General features: G+C 42.8%; 1 protein-coding gene across 4 annotated transcripts; it reads right to left on the bottom strand.

Moving 5' to 3' along the window:
* Positions 1–17: 17 nt before the first annotated feature.
* LOC110489996 (arginine/serine-rich protein PNISR) lies at positions 18–9,802 on the bottom strand. Of its 4 annotated transcripts, none has more exons than XM_036948784.2 (12): positions 9,690–9,802; positions 8,775–8,892; positions 8,483–8,665; positions 7,864–8,108; positions 7,597–7,759; positions 7,136–7,395; positions 6,790–6,942; positions 3,564–3,663; positions 2,862–2,915; positions 2,167–2,352; positions 809–2,078; positions 18–353 (listed from the first exon to the last, which is right to left on the bottom strand). In XM_036948784.2, exons 2-12 carry the CDS (start codon positions 8,860–8,862, stop codon positions 323–325), a joined length of 2,733 nt encoding a protein of 910 aa, XP_036804679.2. In that variant the 5' UTR covers positions 8,863–8,892; positions 9,690–9,802; the 3' UTR covers positions 18–322. The 4 variants fall into 4 exon arrangements, with proteins under 4 accessions (XP_036804679.2, XP_036804695.2, XP_090056047.1 ...); XM_036948800.2 differs by having other exon boundaries at positions 809–2,075; XM_090199921.1 differs by having other exon boundaries at positions 809–2,075; positions 9,455–9,733.
* Between the last annotated feature and the right edge of the window lie 8,944 nt (positions 9,803–18,746).

Below are 18,746 nucleotides of genomic sequence, written 5' to 3'. Positions count from 1 at the left end.
AAGAAAATACCCAGAACAAGGGATCATTTCAGTTTTATTGGACAATTTACATTAATACGTTTATTCTGTTAAGCTTTTTAAAATGACATCTTTCCAAGATTCTACTGACTACAAAGCCTCAGAGCTTTGCATGATAGAAGGCAAAAACCTAGCATTCAAAATGTCCTGTTTGCCAACTTGCACTTAAAAATCACATATTTACAAAGATAGAAGGTGGGGGGGAGTGGAGAGTTCACCTACACCGTTGCCTCTATAATGAGACAAGCCTGTTAAACTCATGGAATTTAAATGTAAGTGCACAGATCAGGGAGCCCTGCGCTCCTTAACGCCTGCGCCTGGCGGGAGACGTGGACCTGAAACAGAGACGCAAAGGGGAACATTAATGGTGCTGCACTACTCTCACACACACTCATGCAAAATGACACACAGGCAAAATAAACACACCCTCACTGGGGCCCTGTTAACATCAGCTCATCATGAGGACAATATATTGCATTGATTCCCAAATGAACTTGGTCACTCTCCTTTCGGAAGAACAGTTACGACATTCACACAAGGCACTCAAATGGATTGATATGCTGCACATGGCCAACAGTGGGCACTATGGAGACAGTCTGAGGAACAGAAACCTGGCTACAAATGATTCCTTTTTTAACACATGAAAATATTTATTATTTCACTTTGTAAGGTAGCCTTGAGCCCTGACAGAAAACAAGGAAAGTTGTGCTAAAAAAATATTACTGGCCTCAAATACGACACACACAACATGATACAACAGAAAAAGAGATGGTAAAAAATGGAATACTACCTTGATCGTGACTTAGACTTGTTTTTGCGGCTTGCCTTCTTACCAGACTTGTGAGATTTTTCCGTTGATCTTGAGCGACTACGTTTGGATTTCTTATACTTCTTTTCCTTGCTAAGCTCGGGGGTGGGGGACCTGCTCGACTCTGAGTCAGAGTACCTCTTGCTAGATTTGGCAGAGCCCTTCTTGCTAGCCTTGCTACCCTGATGGGAGTGCTTGTCACCCTGAGGGTCTGTGTGATCGCTGCTCTCTTTCCTTTTCTTGGATTTGGCGTTGCTCTCCTCCGCCACCACAGAGCTCACCTCCCTATCCCTCTCTTTCTCCTTCCCCCTCTCCTTTTCCTTCGCTTTCTCCTTTTCCCTCTCTTTCTCTTTGGCTTTCTGCTTCTTCCTATCTGACTCTTTCTCCTTCTCCTTCTCTCTCTCCTTCTTGTCGTGGCTGCCGCTCCGGTCTTTCTTCCTGTCCCTATCCTTGCTGGAGGCTTTCTGCTTGTGCTTGCTGCTGCGGCTGTCCCTGCGCTCCCTGCTCCTCTTCCTGTCTCTGTCCCTCTCCTTGTCCCTGCTCTTGCTGCGGCTGTGACTGTCCCTGCGCTCCCTGCTCCTCTTCCTGTCTCTGTCCCTGCTCTTGCTGCGGCTGTGACTGTCCCTGCGCTCCCTACTCCTCTTCCGGTCTCTGTCCCTCTCCTTGTCCCTGCTCTTGCTGCGGCTGGCCCTGTCCTTGGACCTGCTCTTGCCTCCTCTGCTGACCCTTCGCTCTCGAGAGTGGCTACGGTTCCGGTGGCGGGTTAAGCGCTCTGCGCTGTGGTTCCGGCTGCCCTTCCTCCTCTCTCGGGCCTTGTCGACACTGCGCTCTCCGTGACGTCTGTGGGAGCTGCGACTGTGGCTGCGCCGGCCACCAACACGGGCCCTGTGTGAGGAGGAGCGGCTGCGCCTCCTCTTCCTCCGGGGCGAGGAGGAGCGCGAAGAGGAGCGTGAGGAGGCCGAGGATGATGAGGAGAAGGAAGACGATTGGCTGCTGGCGCTGCTGGAGCTGGAATGGGAGCTGCTGCTGCGTCCGTTGCTGGGGGAACCACTGGTGCCCCGCCCTGCGCCACGCTCCTTCCCCCGGCCCGTCTGCCTGACCTCGCTGATAACCTCAGTCTCACTGCGGGATCTGCGTCTCTCTGCTGTGGGTTCCGCCTCCCTCTCTCTCACTTCCTGTTTGTGGAGGCTCTCTAACTGGCCCTCGTCATAATCCCCCCTCTCTCTGCTCACTCTGTCCAGCGCCATCTCTTCTGGGAGACACACAGAAAACAAAACATTTAAGTTAAACTCAAAGACAACATCACCACTGCTAATTGATATTGCGTTTAGTTCCCCCACCACGTGCGTGCTGCGCCTCCTGCGCTTGTCTCTCCTGCAGCTCCCTCTCCTTGCGTCGGAAGGCGTCTATCTTCTCCCGGATACGGTGGTGCAGCTCCTCCTCGTCCGTGTCAGAGGACTCGGACGCCTGGGCACTGTGCTCCTCCTCGTTCTCACTCAAGTCCGAGCCATAGTCACCAAGTCCACCTGCCACAACAGAGCCCCCAGCTTTTTGAGCAAGACCGCAGCAACTAGCCATATACCCAACAAAGCTTCCCGTCAAAGACGCAGCCACTGTCTATGTTTTCAACTTAACTACACACTAGAAACCCATTGACACTTCACTTACTGTGAGATGGCATGCTCTTTAGTGTTCTGATAATAAATTACTTAGTAAGGCTAAGACACTCAAACTGTGCTGTGAAGGGTTGCAAAATTTCAGAAACGTTCCCCAAATTCCCAGTTTTATCAGAAATCCCAGTAGAACAATTCCAGGTAGGAGGATTCCCTCACAGACAGCTTATTCCCTTCCAACTGGAATAAAACAAATATATTTTTGGAAATGTTTGGGGAATTTTGCAACCCTAGCTGTGAGGTGGACCCTTCCCTTCGGCTGCCTCAGTCACTCTTCTGAGCTACTAAAGCAGTGAGGGGACAGGGGTTTGAGCTCTGATTCTTACCCCCCCCCCGCCTGGAAGAAAAGAGGGGGAACTCACCAATGCCGATCAGAGAAGTCAGTGCACTTGACTGTGCCAGCTGTTTGGCAGGAGCTTTGATTCACATCAACAACAGGAACAACATGTTAAAACACATAGAGCCACCATAGAGACAGCCACCATAGAGAAGTCTCTAGAGAAGGGGGCACAGATAATGCACTATTCACAAGAGCGGTCTTTGGCCCCCAAAAAATAAAAGAGACAAACGGAGAGAAGAGAAGGGGTTAACAAACAAAGTCTGTCACACACATTCAAAGTCAAGACAGTTGGAAATGGGGATCAGAACCACTCTGTACTAATGCACTAGTGTCAGATAAACAGGGACAAGTCACTTGAATCTGATCTATAGGTGAGCATTTGTTATAAAGTCAATGGGTTCAGAAACAGTCATTCAGAAGGACCTTCAGGAGCTGGAACCAGGGAAAACAGTTTAGGTTACTGTTGTTTTGTTTTAAATACACCAGCTGCTCTGCTGTCTTTTTTACCAGGGACATTTTCTTTTTCTTCCGTTGCATTAGCAGAGAATGGTAGAAGATGCATATGATCACATTTTGAAAATACTCCAAGTTTGCCACACAATTACCCTGACTTACGGAGATGAATTGAGTGACGTTTTCAGACTATATAAAACAGGCTTAAACATGATGTCTTTGTGAAAGGCACAGATGATGCGTGGTCTCGAGGAGATGGGGGTAAGCAGACCTTTGGTGGCTTTGCGGTGTGTCTCTTTGGCCACAGTTTGGATCTCTTCGTTGGTGACCTCCAGCAGGATTTCCGTCAGCAGAGTTTTAGTCACAATCATCTTTGGAGAGAAATGTGAGAAAAGGCTCTGACATTAGTTAATGTTAATCATTTGTTTGTCAAGAGGGCTATTTTTGCAGTCTAGGATGGTTCTTACATATTGAAAATAGTGAACAGGGCCACCAATTTTAGAGCTGCCATTTGAGCAACAGGGCTCTATAACATAAATGAAAAAAAATGTATAACAAAAGACAACCTCATTAGGCTGGGCGATATGGCCGAAAAATTATATATTTTTTCAAACTTATAGGCGATTCACGATATATAAAGTTGAAGTCTGAAGTTTACATACACCTTAGCCAAATACATTAAAAATTCATCAGAGTAAAAATTCCTTATCTTAGGTTAGTTAGAATCACCACTTTATTTTAAGAATGTGAAATGTCAGAATAATAGTAGAGATTTATTTCAGCTTTTATTTCTTTCATCACATTCCCAGTGGGTCAGAAGTTTACATACACTCAATGAGTATTTGGTAGCATTGCCTTTAAATTGTTTAACTTGGGTCAAACGTTTCAGGTAGCCTTCCACAAGCTTCCCACAATAAGTTGGGTGAATTTTGGCCCATTCCTCCTGACAGAGCAGGTGTAACTGAGTCAGGTTTATAGGCCCTTTTCAGTTCTGCCCACAAATCTTCTATAGGATTGAGGTCAGGGCTTTGTGATGGCCAATCCAATACCATGACTTCGTTGTCCTTAAGCCATTTTGCCACAACTTTGGAAGTATGCTTGGGGTCACTGTACATTTGGTAGACCCATTTGCGACCAAGCTTCAACTTCCCGACTAATGTCTTGAGATGTTTCTTCAATATATCCACATCATTTTCCTCCTCATGATGCCATCTATTTTGTGAAGTGCACCAGTCCCCCCTTGCAGCAAAGCACACCCACAACATGATGCTTCCACCCCCGAGCTTCACGGTTGGGATGGTGTTTTTCAGCTTGCAAGCCTCCCCCTTTTTCCAGCAAACATAACGATGGTCATTATGGCCATACAGTTCTATTTTTGTTTCATCAGACCAGAGGACATTTCTCCAAAAAGTACGATCTTTGTCCCCATGTGCAGTTGCTAACCGTAGTCTGGCTTTTTATGGCGGTTTTGGAGCAGTGGCTTCTTCATTGCTGAGCGTCCTTTCAGGTTATGTCGATATAGGACTTGTTTTACTGTGGATATAGACACTTTTGTACCTGTTTTCTTCAGCATCTTCACAAGGTCCTTTACTGTTGTTCTGGGATTGATTTGCACTTTTCGCACCAAAGTATGTTCATCTCTAGGAGACAGAACACGTCTGCTTCCTGAGCGGTATGACGGCTGCGTGGTCCCATGGTGTTTATACTTGCGTGCTATTGCTTGTACAGATGAACGTGGTACCTTCAAGCGTTTGGAAATTGCTCCCAAGGATGAACCAGATTAATGGAGGTCCACAAAAACAAATTATGGGGTGTTGGCTGATTTCTTTTGATTTTCCCATGATGTCAAGCAAAGTGGCACTGAGTTTGAAGGTATGCCTTGAAATACATCCACAGGTACACCTCCAATTGACTCAAATGATGTCAATTAGCCTATCAGAAGCTTCTAAAGCCCTGACACAATTTACTGGAATTTTCCAAGCTGTTTAAAGGCACAGTAAACTTAGTGTATGTAAACCTCTGACCCACTGGAATTGTGATACAGTGAATTATAAGTGAAATAATCTGTAAACAATTGTTGGAAATATTACTTGCATCATGCACAAAGTAGATGTCCTAACCGACTTGCCGAAAGTATAGTTTGTTAACAAGAAAGTTGTGGAGTGGTTGAAAAACGAGTTAATGACTCCAACCTAAATGTATGTAAACCTCCGACTTCAACTGTACATCTAATTGTTTTTTGTTTATGTTTTCTCCAAATAAACTGTGTTGCACAATTAATGGTCCAATACATTGATCTAATGAATTCATGGCTTGTGAAATTATACCTAAGGCTAAATGTAAGCCTTCTACAACCCACTAATAATTTAAATATTTTATCAAGAGTTTAACTTGCAATAATAACTGATCTGGCGTGCAAGTCTGTCTATTAAAATTTAATTTTTGTTACAAATTTAACCAGAACCATGCATAATGCAGCAGGCATTATAGAAAATGAACGCAGGTCTCAAAGAATCTCTCAAGCACAAGCCCACGTGCTAGTGAGTAGCTAGCTCATCTTTCTATTTCAAGTTAACTTTAATCTATTTTCAAGCTAACAAGGCAGAACAGTTGAATTGCTATAAACACACTTCTGTCCGTCTCCAAATGTTTGAACAGCGTGCTAGCCTGTTCATTTTGTTGAGAATGGCATACCTTATTTCTCAGAATGAGAACAAATGGCCAATTCCTTATATAACTAGTGTTTTATGCTTATTGCAAATGTATAAAACACACACAGACAGTTAGTATAATGGTATTTGGCTAAAATGCTGCTAGTGATTCCGCAATGTCACGCCTACATACTGAGCATTCATTTTCCATTTTAGTAGTGTGTGCTCTACATGCAATTTGAGGAGTTGAGACCTAAAAAGGTTATTGTTAGATAGGTTAACTTCTTTATTACAGTAAAATAATGTATCAATGTGTTTCAGTGTCCATATGACCGATTCTGTTTGACCAAACCTCAAATCCAAATAGTAAGTTGAAACAGCTTGTCAGAGATGAAGAAGTGACCGCTCATCTTTGTTGTTGTGAGTGGCTGGCGGAGGGGCTTGGTGTGTGTGTGTGTAAACACAGAGGGAGATGCGAAGTGAGCGGTTTCGCTCTTGCCAAAATCTGTCTAAAACAGCCCAATGCGTTACTATGGGTTTACTTTAGACATAAGTTTGTCACATGCCTTCCCACCCTTGGGACGATTCCCATTGTTAGGGAGGAGACATGATCATCTCGTCATTATATACAGATCTCTGGTGTAAAATGGGAAGGTGCACACAGCACAGAAGGAGCAAAAGAGACTATTTAAAAAAGAAAAAGACACGAGTAGCCTACAAAAAAGTAGATTCTTGCGATACAGGCATTTAGAATATTGCGCAAGAACATTCATTAGAATTCGATATATCGCCCAGCCTTACACGAACCCCAATGTGTCAGAATAGTAGCTGTAGGCCAAAACTAACCAGCTGGAACTCTCTCTCCTCCTCGGTCATCTCTGGTTCGCTCTGGTCCTCCAGTGGAGGTGACGGGCTCCTGCTGGCCAGCTCCTGCTTCCTGGTCAGGACCCGGTCCTCATCTTCCCTCTCCTCTTCATCACCCTCTTCATCATCACTGTCCTATTACAGGGGAGGGAAAGGGGTGGTAGGTCAGATATACAAAGACACTACAACAGGACCTCCTGAAAGCTCACCAGTGTCACAGTTTTACAGGAATATATTGAAATTATTTTGGGGATTTTTCAACTCATTGTTCTGTTCATTAGATTAATGGGATTCATGACACCATGGAAACAAAAAGATTGATGCTTACAAATTTACTCTTGCGGGGTAAACGAGGCCCATCGCCTCCCTCGTCCACTGTGTCACTCTCTTTGTCTTCATCTTTAGCCATTTCGGCACGCTGTTTCTCCATGCGCTCCTTCTCCAGCTTCTTCTGTTTCTCCCTGTCCATCTTCTCCAGGCCCTCTCGGATCCAGGCCGGCAGGGTGCGCCTCTTCACCGCATCTGAGAGGAGTGCCAGGTCATTGGATGCTGTGTGTGTGTGTCTGTTTTCCTGAGTGCCTGGGAAAGCTAATTAAGAAAAGTAGAGAGCAACACTCAGATACAAAACATGGTGAGATACAACATTTTGGATGGTGTGGGTATGAACGGAAAGAGAGTTGAAGCAAGCCTGTGCCTCTGTTACAGCAGTAAGTGTCCAAGGATGAAATCCTGATCACCACCCATTTAATGAGGACGTTTTTGTACCCGTGTGTTGGTGAAGATGCTCACCGAGGGCAGCAGCAGGAGCATCTTGTTTGGGGATCTGGATGGGGGATCTCTGGCGGTCCCTAAAGCCTGGGGGCCTGTCCCGTCTGTTCTGTGGGTGACCCTGCTGCCAGTATGGAGGGTGGAACCCTGTGGGAGTGGGGCCGTAGGTGGCAGCCGCCCCATGCTACAGAGGGCGAGACAATGAGAAATGAGGACCATCCAAACTAGTTGAATGACAGAGCAGCCATGAAACTCTACTGTAAGTGTGTGGTGTGTGTGTGTGTTTACCTGATAATCAAACTGGTTTATGGCCATTGGGTTCATGGCGTAGTTGTCGGGCTGACCCCCAAAGCCGTGGCTGTTCTGGGGGAAGACCCTGTGGTGGCCTTCAGAGAACTCTAGACTGTCCTGGCTGTTGCTGTCCTCAGAGGGAGCCACCACATCCATAGGCCCAGTCCCCATGGGTCCTGTTCCTGGGGGGATCCACGCCTGGTCTATGGGAGGAGGAGGGGGCTGACCATGCATCCCCCATTCTGTAAACAACAACACATGTGCATTGTTATTGTTCATTAGGATCTCTTTAAGCCCACCAAAAGGCTTGTGTTACAAGAGACAATTCAAAAATCAAAACGTACACTTGCAGTCATGCTATTCTAACATTAAACTACTGGACTGCAGGGGAACTAAGTCGATTGGGGCACAGCTATGTTAATGTAGTGGATGTGAAATTCGCCCATGACATGTTTGTTTGAGTACATCGGTAACGTCACTCCCTCCCTGAGATATAAAGACAAATTATGTACATACTGAGTATAGCAAGCATGATGGTCTTGCAACGTGAGAAAACTGATCACGGACATAAGCCTTAGATATTCTCCATCCCCAGAAAATTATGTTTAGAGTTTACCAGGTTGCCACATTCTGCCAAAATTGGTGTCCCCCTGGAAGGAGCCATGGTTATTAGGCATCACAGGATCCATGCCAGGGATGTCCTGTCCATTAGGATGAATGTTCTGCTGGTCCACTGTAGGGCCTGTAGACTCTTTCTGAGCAATCCAGGCCTGGGCCAGTGCTGCCCAGTCCACTTGGCCTACACAACACAGAAAGACAACAAGAGAAGCATTGCTTAGGGTGTCATTTTGTAAAATTGTAAGTAATGCAATGATTGAGCTGTCATGCATACAGGTGATGTCACCCACTTGGATCTTGCTGGTGCTGGAAGGACTGCATCCACTGCTGCTGGTTCATTGGCCATTGTGGCCAGGGCTGTCCACCCTGGTCCCACATCTTTCACCCTGTAGTTCCTACACCTGGAGCCTGCCAATGTGGGACAAAAGCATGATATGACAGTAATAATGATATTCTCAATATGAACTGTACTTATCATGATGAATAGCCGTGGTAGGACGTCATTGTAAAATAAGAATTTGTTCTTAACTGACTTGCCTAGTTAAATAAATAGAAATAAATGTGTTAGCAAGCTAGTTATGTAGCCAGTGGCTATTTAGAAATCAGAACGGCTAGAAATGGCTTCGGATCAAACAAGTAACGTTAGTTTGATATCGATGCAGATGCTTTTTATTGACAGTGCAGAAACCAGCTAATAAAAAAAGCTCAGCTAAATTGCTAACCTTGAAAGCTAATTGAGATCTGCGTAATTGTGGCTAGCTAGTTAGCTAGCGGGAGTTAGGGGCATGAATGTTCGTTAGCTAAGTTAGCTCAGCTGGCTATGGATGTTTGCTGGGTGGTGCTAGCTAGCGAACGTTTGCACTTCATACTAAAAATGTATTTAATTTACATTGCATGCAGTACATTTGTGATATCTATGCGGATACAATTATATAACGCGAGCATGTTTATCTAAAAGATTGTGCATTACTCGTCTGCTTCTTCAGTCAATGTTTTCCAAATTCCCCGGGCTCGGTGCGAAATTAAACTGGCTAACACTTAGCTAGCGCCAGTTTGCTTGTTTTCAAGATTTGAGTTGGAAAGTAAAAACATTGCTAGCTATAGTTTGGAATACTGCTTCAAAGAACAGCAGCTAACATCATCTACTATAGCATCAGGAGAATGGACACAAACTAAACATCATAACACGCTTGAGCGATTCCCACCTCTCCAACTTGGTTCGTCTTCACCGTCGAGCACTCAAAATGGCTACGACCTGGAAGTAGTCTGGCTGGCAGCCACAGAGGCAACTCTCGTCACAAACCATTGTGGGCTCTATGGGGCCAAAAGTAGGCCTACTGATAGTAAATTAGGGCCAAATATCATATTGGACCGATTTACAAGTTTTCTCTCTGAAAAATGTAGTTAATTTAATCTGATTGTCATAAGGTTCCATGACTTTGTCCACACAGGACATCTGAACACACGAAATACATTTTGATGATTTTTATTACATTTTGAGTGTTTTATTTAACTTTTGTACACCCGTGGTGTTCCCGGTTAAAAATGACCGGTCATTAGAAATGAATTAGTGAGACTACAATTAGTGTATAAAATTGAGTTCAGGCGCATGCCCATTCATCAGATGGACACACTTCCTCTCCCAGACCCCCACATGCATGTGTGTTTGAGCACACATACACCTCACTCCCTTTCTTGGCCCCCACGGGAATCACACCTGTTGGCATTCTCACAAATAATTGCAACATTATTTCAATAATATATAGAACTTTTCTAGCAACTCTGGTATATAAAGCTTTTTTGAGGCCTTGCTCACAATTAATTCTGTTGCAGCACAATGACCAAACAATATACTATATGTGAGGCTCTTGATCATATATTTGATCATGACACTGGTGAGGAGGAGAGAGTCCTTGTTAAACTTTGACACAAAGTAGTCTTTGATAAATAGAACAATATGTTTCATCTGAGTATTTGTTATTGTCAAAATAATCCATACATTATGCTTTTTTTCCTCAAAAATGAGTTGCATGAGTTCAGGTCAATGAGGCCTACAGGCCATAAACTGCAAATATAAGTTCGAAACTTGTAATGTTCACAATAACTTAAGTTGATAAAAAAAGATTGAACACAACTTTAGGTGATAATATATGTATTGTTATGGATTTATGATCAGCTATAATGGGGCGGTGATTTTGGACTGGGAACACATAATTAATTAACATGAAACGAACACAACAGGAGGGTTAAAACAATTCTGCAGAAATTATGTAATGTCATTCGTCTGGTACATATTACAGGCCATTTCCAAGTAACATTTTGTCACAAATTTGATTTAGTAGAGTAATTGTAAATATTTTAAAGTGAATGTGGTCTTAGGCTGTGTTTACATCTGAACAGCTACTCAAAGGGCTACCCAGACCCCTCTTTTACACTGCGGCTACTCTCTGTTTATTATCTATACATAGTCACTTTAACTCTACCTACATGTACATTTAAAGTCGGAAGTACACTTGTTTTTCAACCACTCCACAAATTTCTTGTTAACCAACTATACTTTTGGCAAGTCGGTTAGGACATCTACTTTGTGCATGACGCAAGTAATTTTTCCAATGTTTACAGACAGATTATTTCACTTATAATTCACTGTATCACAATTCCAACGGGTCAGAAGTTTAAATGCACTAAGTTGACTGTGCCTTTAAACAGCTTGGAAAATTCCAGAAAATTATGTCATGGCTTTAGAAGCTTCTGATAGGCTAATTGACATAATTTGAGTCAATTGGAGGTGTACTTGTTCATGTATTTCAAGGCCTACCTTCAAACTCAGCTCCTCTTTGCTTGACATCATGGGAAAATCAAAATAAATCAGCCAAGACCTCAGAAAAAAAAGTAGACCTCCACAAGTCTGGTTCATCCTTGGGAGCAATTTCCAAACGCCTGAAGGTACCACGTTCATCTGTACAAACAATAGTGCGCAAGTATAAACCCCATGGGACCACGCAGCCGTCATACCGCTCAGGAAGGAGATGCGTTCTGTCTCCTAGAGATGAACGTACATTGGTGCGAAAAGTGAAAATCAATCCCAGAACAACAGTAAAGGACCTTGTGAAGATGCTGGAGGAAACCGATACAAAAGTATTTATATCCACAGTAAAACGAGTCCTATATTGACATAACCTGAAAGGCTAGCATAAAAAAGCCAGACTACTGTTTGCAACTGCACATGGGGACAAAGATCGTACTTTATGGCGAAATGTCTTCTGGTCTGATGAAACAAAAATAGAATTGTTTGGCCATAATGACCATCGTTATGTTTGGAGGAAAAAGGGGGACGCTTGCAAGCTGAAGAACATCACCAACCGTGAAGCATGGTGGTGGAAGCAACATGTTGTGGGGATGCTTGGCTGCAGGAGGGACTGGAGCACTTCACAAAATAGATGGCATCACCAGGAGGGAAAATGTTGTGTATATATTGAAGCAACATCTCAAGACATCAGTCAGGAAATTAAAGCTTGGTCGCAAATGGGTCTTCCAAACGGACAATGACCCCAAGCATACATCGAAAGTTGTGGCAAAATGGCTTAAGGACAACAAAGTCAAGGTATTGGAGTGGCCATCACAAAGACCTGACGTCAATCCTATAGAAAATTTGTGGGCAGAACTGAAAAAGCGTATGCGAGCAAGGAGGCCTATAAACCTGACTCAGTTACACCAGCTCTGTCAGGAGGAATGGGCCTAAATTCACCCAACTTATTGTGGGAAGCTTGTGGAAGGCTACCGGAAACATTTGACCCAAGTTAAACAATTTGAAGGCCATGCTACCAAGTACAAATTGAGTGTATGTAAACTTCTGACCCACTGGCAATGTGATTTAAATAAATAAAGGCTAAAATAAATCATTCTCTCTACTATTATTCTGCCATTTCACATTCTTAAAATAAAGTGGTGATTCTAACTGACCTAAGATAGGGAATTTTTACTAGGATTAAATGTCAGGAATTGTGAAAAACTGTTTTTAAATGTACTTGGCTAAGGTGTATGTAAATTTCCGACTTCAAATGTGCATATTGATATTTTACTGATGTTTAAATATTTGTTACTTATTTTGTATTTTACTTAACACTTTTTTTTTTACTTCTTAAAGCTTTGTCGGTTAAGGGCATGTAAGCATTTCACTGTTGTATTCAGGGAATGTGACATACAATTTGATTTGATTTTGATCTTTTCACATCAGATATTTTAGACCAATTAAAAAAAGAGTTGGGTTGCCTGTGTAAACGCAGCCATTGTCTCTACAGGGAATAGGGTGGCATTTGGGCCACAGCCATGGAGGTTATTGTCAGTAAGTGATTGGATATAGACTAAACTAGTGGGCAACTTTTTATGTGTAAGACAAAGAGGTTGATACTGCAGCATACCCAGGGAGAGAGAGAGGACTCAGTAGGTGGAATCTTATTGGGAGTTTCACACACACCGGTGGTCTGAAGGCAGTGTTGGGAGTTTAGTTTATTAGGATCCCCATTAGCTACTGCACATGCAGCAGCTACTGTTCCTGGGATCGACATAAAATGTACAAATATGTGACAAAGTGCAGAACAGTAATAAGACGAACAGCATAATATACATTAAATTAAAAATAAAACAAGTTATATATAGGAAAGACACCAATAGAAAACCAAAATAATATTTCCACACTATTGATATATTCATTTCCTTATATACATCACAAGGGAGTAGTGAACTACACGTAGTTCAACCTGTAATTTAATCACATTTTTCTGTAGCTTGGAAGTAGTTGAACTAAATGTAAATATTGGTAAGGTTTTCTGTAGTTAACTTTTTTGCCATGTAGTGGTGTAGCTTACTACTGGAACTACACATTCCTTTTTTTTTCTCCAAAAATAAAATATGGGTAAAGTAGGCAAGAATTTCCATTCTTTTTTTGCATGAGACCTGCCTAATTCTCAATTGAAACATGTTTTGTTAAATAGGCTAAATATCACATTCTGTTAACATCTGACACCAGAGTGATCGGTTCTTCCAATTTGTATTCTATGACATTTCAGACATAGGTATGCTAAATCTAACTACTTTATATATGTTTAAGGGTAGCATTAGTGTAGCCTAACTTCTTCCAATGTGAAGTAATTGGTAGCTTGGTAAACTATGTTTTCAGAGTAGCTTCCCCAACACTGGAAGACATATTCCCTTGAAATTAACACTGAAGAAAAGAGGATATACATCTGAGGCCAGGATGGAAATAGTGGTATGTATTGGAATAGGTACATTTTTTTATTTAACCTTTATTTAACCAGGTAGGCAAGTTGAGAACAAGTTCTCATTTACAATTGCAACCTGGCCAAGATAAAGCAAAGCAGTTCGACACATACAACGACACAGAGTTACACATGGAGTAAAACAAACATACAATCAATAATACAGTAGAAAAATAAGTCTATATGCGATGTGAGCAAATGAGGTGAGATAAGGGAGGTAAAGGCAAAAAAAAGGCCATGGTGGCGAAGTAAATACAATATAGCAAGTAAAACACTAGAATGGTAGATTTGCAGTGGAAGAATGTGCAAAGTAGAAATAAAAATAATGGGGCACAAAGGAGCAAAATAAATAAATAGTCGGGGAAGAGGTAGTTGTTTGGGCTAAATTATAGATGGGCTATGTACAGGTGCAGTAATCTGTGAGCTGCTCTGACAGCTGGTGCTTAAAGCTAGTGAGGGAGATAAGTGTTTCCAGTTTCAGAGATGTTTGTAGTTCGTTCCAGTCATTGGCAGCAGAGAACTGGAAGGAGAGGCGGCCAAAGGAAGAATTGGTTTTGGGGGTGACCAGAGAGATATACCTGCTGGAGCGCGTGCTACAGGTGGGTGCTGCTATGGTGACCAGCAAGCTGAGATAAGGGGGGACTTCAATAAAGAGGAGATGGTGGTGGAACCATATTGTGAGTTTCACACACACACACCTATGGCCTGATTAAGACATATTCACTGTAGATAAACTGTGTGGATAAAAGAGGTACGAAGAATAGGTACAAGGAGCCAGAGCTGTGGGAAAGAGGGAGCATCTTAGAAGAGGAGAGAAAGGGTTTACACACACCGAGTTAAAACCAAAATATTTGATTATGTACTGAATCATTGCAACTCTTTTCCACTTCTCTTTGTTTGCATTCTTATTTGTCTCTGTATTCTCTTTGTCTCAGAGTGGTTTCATGCATGTTCTCTTCAAAACAGCTGAAGAGTAGTGAGCATTCCATGATGATGCTCCTCGGAGCATCTGCCAGGGTGCTCAACAACCTAAACTCCACTGGTACAGTATAGCCTACCCTTGTCATCTCAAGACCACTGTGACTGTTTTATATTCCCTAATCCTGGACTAAAAAGCGTGCACAACTAAGAATCTCTGGGTGCATCCAAAATGACACCCTATTCCCTAAATACTGGGAATATGTCTACACACCTCACAAGCTACAGACAATACTCACTCACACACAGATGCACCGCCACACTGAAAAGTGGGATTCTCATCTGAGTTCACTCCAGACAGGAGAACATGGACGTGGATTTTTTTGCTCAGATTTTCAGCAGTGTCTGACCCCAAACAGGTGACGATTTGAGACTGAATTTCTATGTGAAATATATGTTCAAGGCCCTGCGATAGTGTCCTGTACAGGGATTGTACTTGTATATCGAGCTGCAATACGCTACAGAAGATAGGATTCATGCATTAGCCTTGTCAGAGCCTATGATGGCCCTGTATCTACAAATCTAGCTGTGTGTGTGAAATGTGGTGTATCTATCACCAAAGTTACAATCCAAAAACAGCTGCCCCACTACATGGAATTCTATTGCTAAGCTTCTAACGTTCTAATGTCAATGTGGGCAATTTTTTAAACAATAGTTGTAGCTGGTGCTTTGAAAGTTGGTTAAATTATATACACTGCTCAAAAAATAAAGGGAACACTAAACTAACACATCCTAGATCTGAATGAATTAAATATTCTTATTAAATACTTTTTTCTTTACATAGTTGAATGTGCTGACAACAAAATCACACAAAAATGATCAATGGAAATCAAATTTATCAACCCATGGAGGTCTGGATTTGGAGTCACACTCAAAATTAAAGTGGAAAACCACACTACAGGCTGATCCAACTTTGATGTAATGTCCTTAAAACAAGTCAAAATGAGGCTCAGTAGTGTGTGTGGCCTCCACGTGCCTGTATGACCTCCCTACAACCCCTTGGCATGCTCCTGATGAGGTGGCCAACTCCTGGACAGTCTGTGGTCTGTTGGAGCGAGACATGATGACACACTCCAGCCACATAGCATTGTCTTGCATTAGGAGGAACCCAGGGCCAACCGCACCAGCATATGGTCTCACAAGGGGTCTGAGGATCTCATATGTACCTAATGGCAGTCAGGCTACCTCTGGCGAGCACATGGAGGGCTGTGCGGCCCCCCAAAGAAATGCCACCCCACACCATGACTGCCAAACCGGTCATGCTGGAGGATGTTGCAGGCAGCAGAACGTTCTCCACGGCGTCTCCAGACTGTCACGTCTGTCACATGTGCTCAGTGTGAACCTGCTTTCATCTGTGAAGAGCACAGGGCGCCAGTGGCGAAGTTGCCAATCATGGTGTTCTCTGGCAAATGCCAAACGTCCTGCACGTTGTTGGGCTGTAGGCACAACCCCCACCTGTGGACGTCGGGCACTCATACCACCCTCATGGAGTCTGTTTCTGACCGTTTGAGCAGAAACATGCACATTTGTGGCCTGCTGGAGGTCATTTTGCAGGGCTCTGGCAGTGCTCCTCCTGCTCCCCCTTGCACAAAGGCAGAGGTAGTGGTTCTGCTGCTGGGTTGTTGCTCTCCTACGGCCTCCTCCACGTCTCCTGATGTAGATGTACTGGCCTGTCTCCTGGTAGCGCCTCCATGCTCTGGACACTACGCTGACAGACACAGCAAACCTTCTTGCCACAGCTCGCATTGATGTGCCTTCCTGGATGAGCTGCACTACCTGAGCCATTTGTGTGGGTTGTAGACTCCGTCTCATGCTACCACTAGAGTGAAAGCACCGCCAGCATTCAAAAGTGACGAAAACATCAGCCAGGAAGCATAGGAACTGAGAAGTGGTCTGTGGTTATCACCTGCAGAACCACTCCTTTATTGGGGGTGTCTTGCTAATTGCCTATAATTGCCACCTGTTGTCTATTCCATTTGCACAACAGCATGTGAAATTTATTGTCAATGGAGCGAGACATGATGTCCCTGATGTGGCTTCCTAAGTGGACAGTTTGATTTCACAGAAGTGTGATTGATTTGGAGTTACATTGTGTTGTTTAAGTGTTCCCCCTTTATTTTTTTGAGCAGTGTATAATTTCAAAGGTGATTTGAAAATATGATATTTCAGAACCACTTGAAACTAATTTTGAAATGAACCAGGATTTATTTTTTAAAGCCATTTCTAGAGAGGTAATTCTGATATGTACCCTGGACTCAAGGTCAACGTTCTGTTGACCTGAACATTCTGAAAATGTGTCTGATGGATAGCTGGGAATCTAAGCTTTCCAATGATATCTGATGAAAGGGGATGTGAGCAATAACTGGTATACAACCATTGTTTGTCATAGGGTACAATCTTAAATGTTTTTCAGTTTTGCCACCAATCCTGTTAAAGTTCCCACAAGCACACCGATCCCTGGGTCACTCCTCTTTTCAGTTCGCTGCAGCTAGCGACTGGAACGAGCTACAAAAAAAAAACACTCAAACTGGACAGTTTTATCTCCATCTCTTTATTCAAAAACTCAATCATGGACACTTTTACTGAAAGTTGAGGCTGCTTCACGTGATGTATTGTTGTCTCTGCCTTCTTGCCTTTGTGCTGTTGTCTGTGCCCAATAATGTTTGTACCATGTTTTGCTGCTGCAATGTGTTGCTACCATGTTGTTGTCATGTGGTGTCACTACCATGCTGTGTTGTCATGTGTTGCTGCCATGCTGTTGTTTTAGGTCTCTCTTTATGTAGTGTTGTCGTGATGTGTGTTTTTAATCCCAGCCCCCGTAGGAGGCCTTTTGGTAGGCCATCATTGTAAATAATAATTTGTTCTTAACTGGCTTGCCTAGTTAAATAAAGGTTCAATCAAATCAAATTGTCTCATCGTTTTAAAGAATGACATGAAAATATTATTTTTCATGTTTCTTTCATTAGATTTGTACACAGTGCATTGTCTTAAAGTGGAGAAATGAAAGAAAAGATGGCGAGATGAAAGAGTGATAACACAGAGAAAGCTCCCATTGCTGCACTGCTATCACACATTTCCATAGACTGTCAAGTAAATCACTATGAGACATCGTCACCCCAAGTTAGCCTGAAGGTCCAAATTTGGGGGTCTGGCTCATGGACTAAACAACTGATTTTACTTGAAACGTCCAAACATTGCATTAGAACATTTTATATATATTTTTAAACAATGTAATGTAATCTATTTTCAGGGGGAACTGTTTTGATAAAATATTGCATCAGTTGTTTGTAAGATGAAACATGCATTGCTTGGCAAGAACATTAAAAGGAATAAAAAAAACTAACTTAATTTATCAATAATTATTGCATGAATATTTTTCGGACCTGAACTTATTTAGCAATATTTAGCAAGCAGCTGGGGACAAGTGGGTCTAGAAATACAAATACATTCATATCGTAATTATAGATGGACATACAGTTAGAATTGAACCTCCCCATTCAGTTCCCTGTTTCGGTAGTGCACCCAAATAGAGAGCATGACCAGAGGGGAAAGAGAGAGAGGGAAAGAGCCCAGTGAGAACCGGTGGACACAGGATGTCAAATAAGGCTATTGGCCTGATCTTTATCAACGAGAGAGTCAATGCCACTGGAAAGTATTTTTTTGTTTTTTCTTCCAGGTTAGATGGAAGTCATATTATACAATCTGTGTGTCTTCCCTCTTTCAGTAGGCCTAAGCTATTGCATTTCAGACCAGGTCATTTTTTATTGATCTCAGTCAAGATCTGTAGCCTGTCATTTCTGTCATTTTTGTGGTTGGCTATTAAAAAGATGGATGTTTTCCTACTGCACGCGGTCCTGTTCAGTTCCAATGGCAAACACCTGTCTGCATCCAGCCATCTGGTGGACTGTCTGGGACAGAGCACATTGGCTCTATCCGAAAACCCCTTATCTTCAATTGATTGAATCCCGTCCAGTATCGTGATTGTCTTAAAACCTTGGTAATAAA

The sequence above is a fragment of the Oncorhynchus mykiss genome, chromosome 2, assembly GCF_057628025.1.
Source record: "Oncorhynchus mykiss isolate SJ-2025 chromosome 2, ASM5762802v1, whole genome shotgun sequence".
Classification (NCBI taxonomy): domain Eukaryota; kingdom Metazoa; phylum Chordata; class Actinopteri; order Salmoniformes; family Salmonidae; genus Oncorhynchus; species Oncorhynchus mykiss.
The sequence above is the reverse complement of the archived record's forward strand: the minus strand, read 5'-3'. Positions and strand labels throughout refer to the sequence as shown.

Excerpts from the sequence above, each read along its gene's own strand:
- LOC110489996 (XM_036948784.2), bottom strand. The coding sequence starts at position 8,862 with ATGTGGGACCAGGGTGGACAGCCCTGGCCACAATGGCCAATGAACCAG. Across the intron at positions 8,666-8,774 it reads CCAGCACCAGCAAGATCCAA|GCCAAGTGGACTGGGCAGCA; the intron begins GTGGGTGACATC and ends TGTGTTGTGTAG. Across the intron at positions 2,916-3,563 it reads ACACCGCAAAGCCACCAAAG|CTCCTGCCAAACAGCTGGCA; the intron begins GTCTGCTTACCC and ends TGTGAATCAAAG.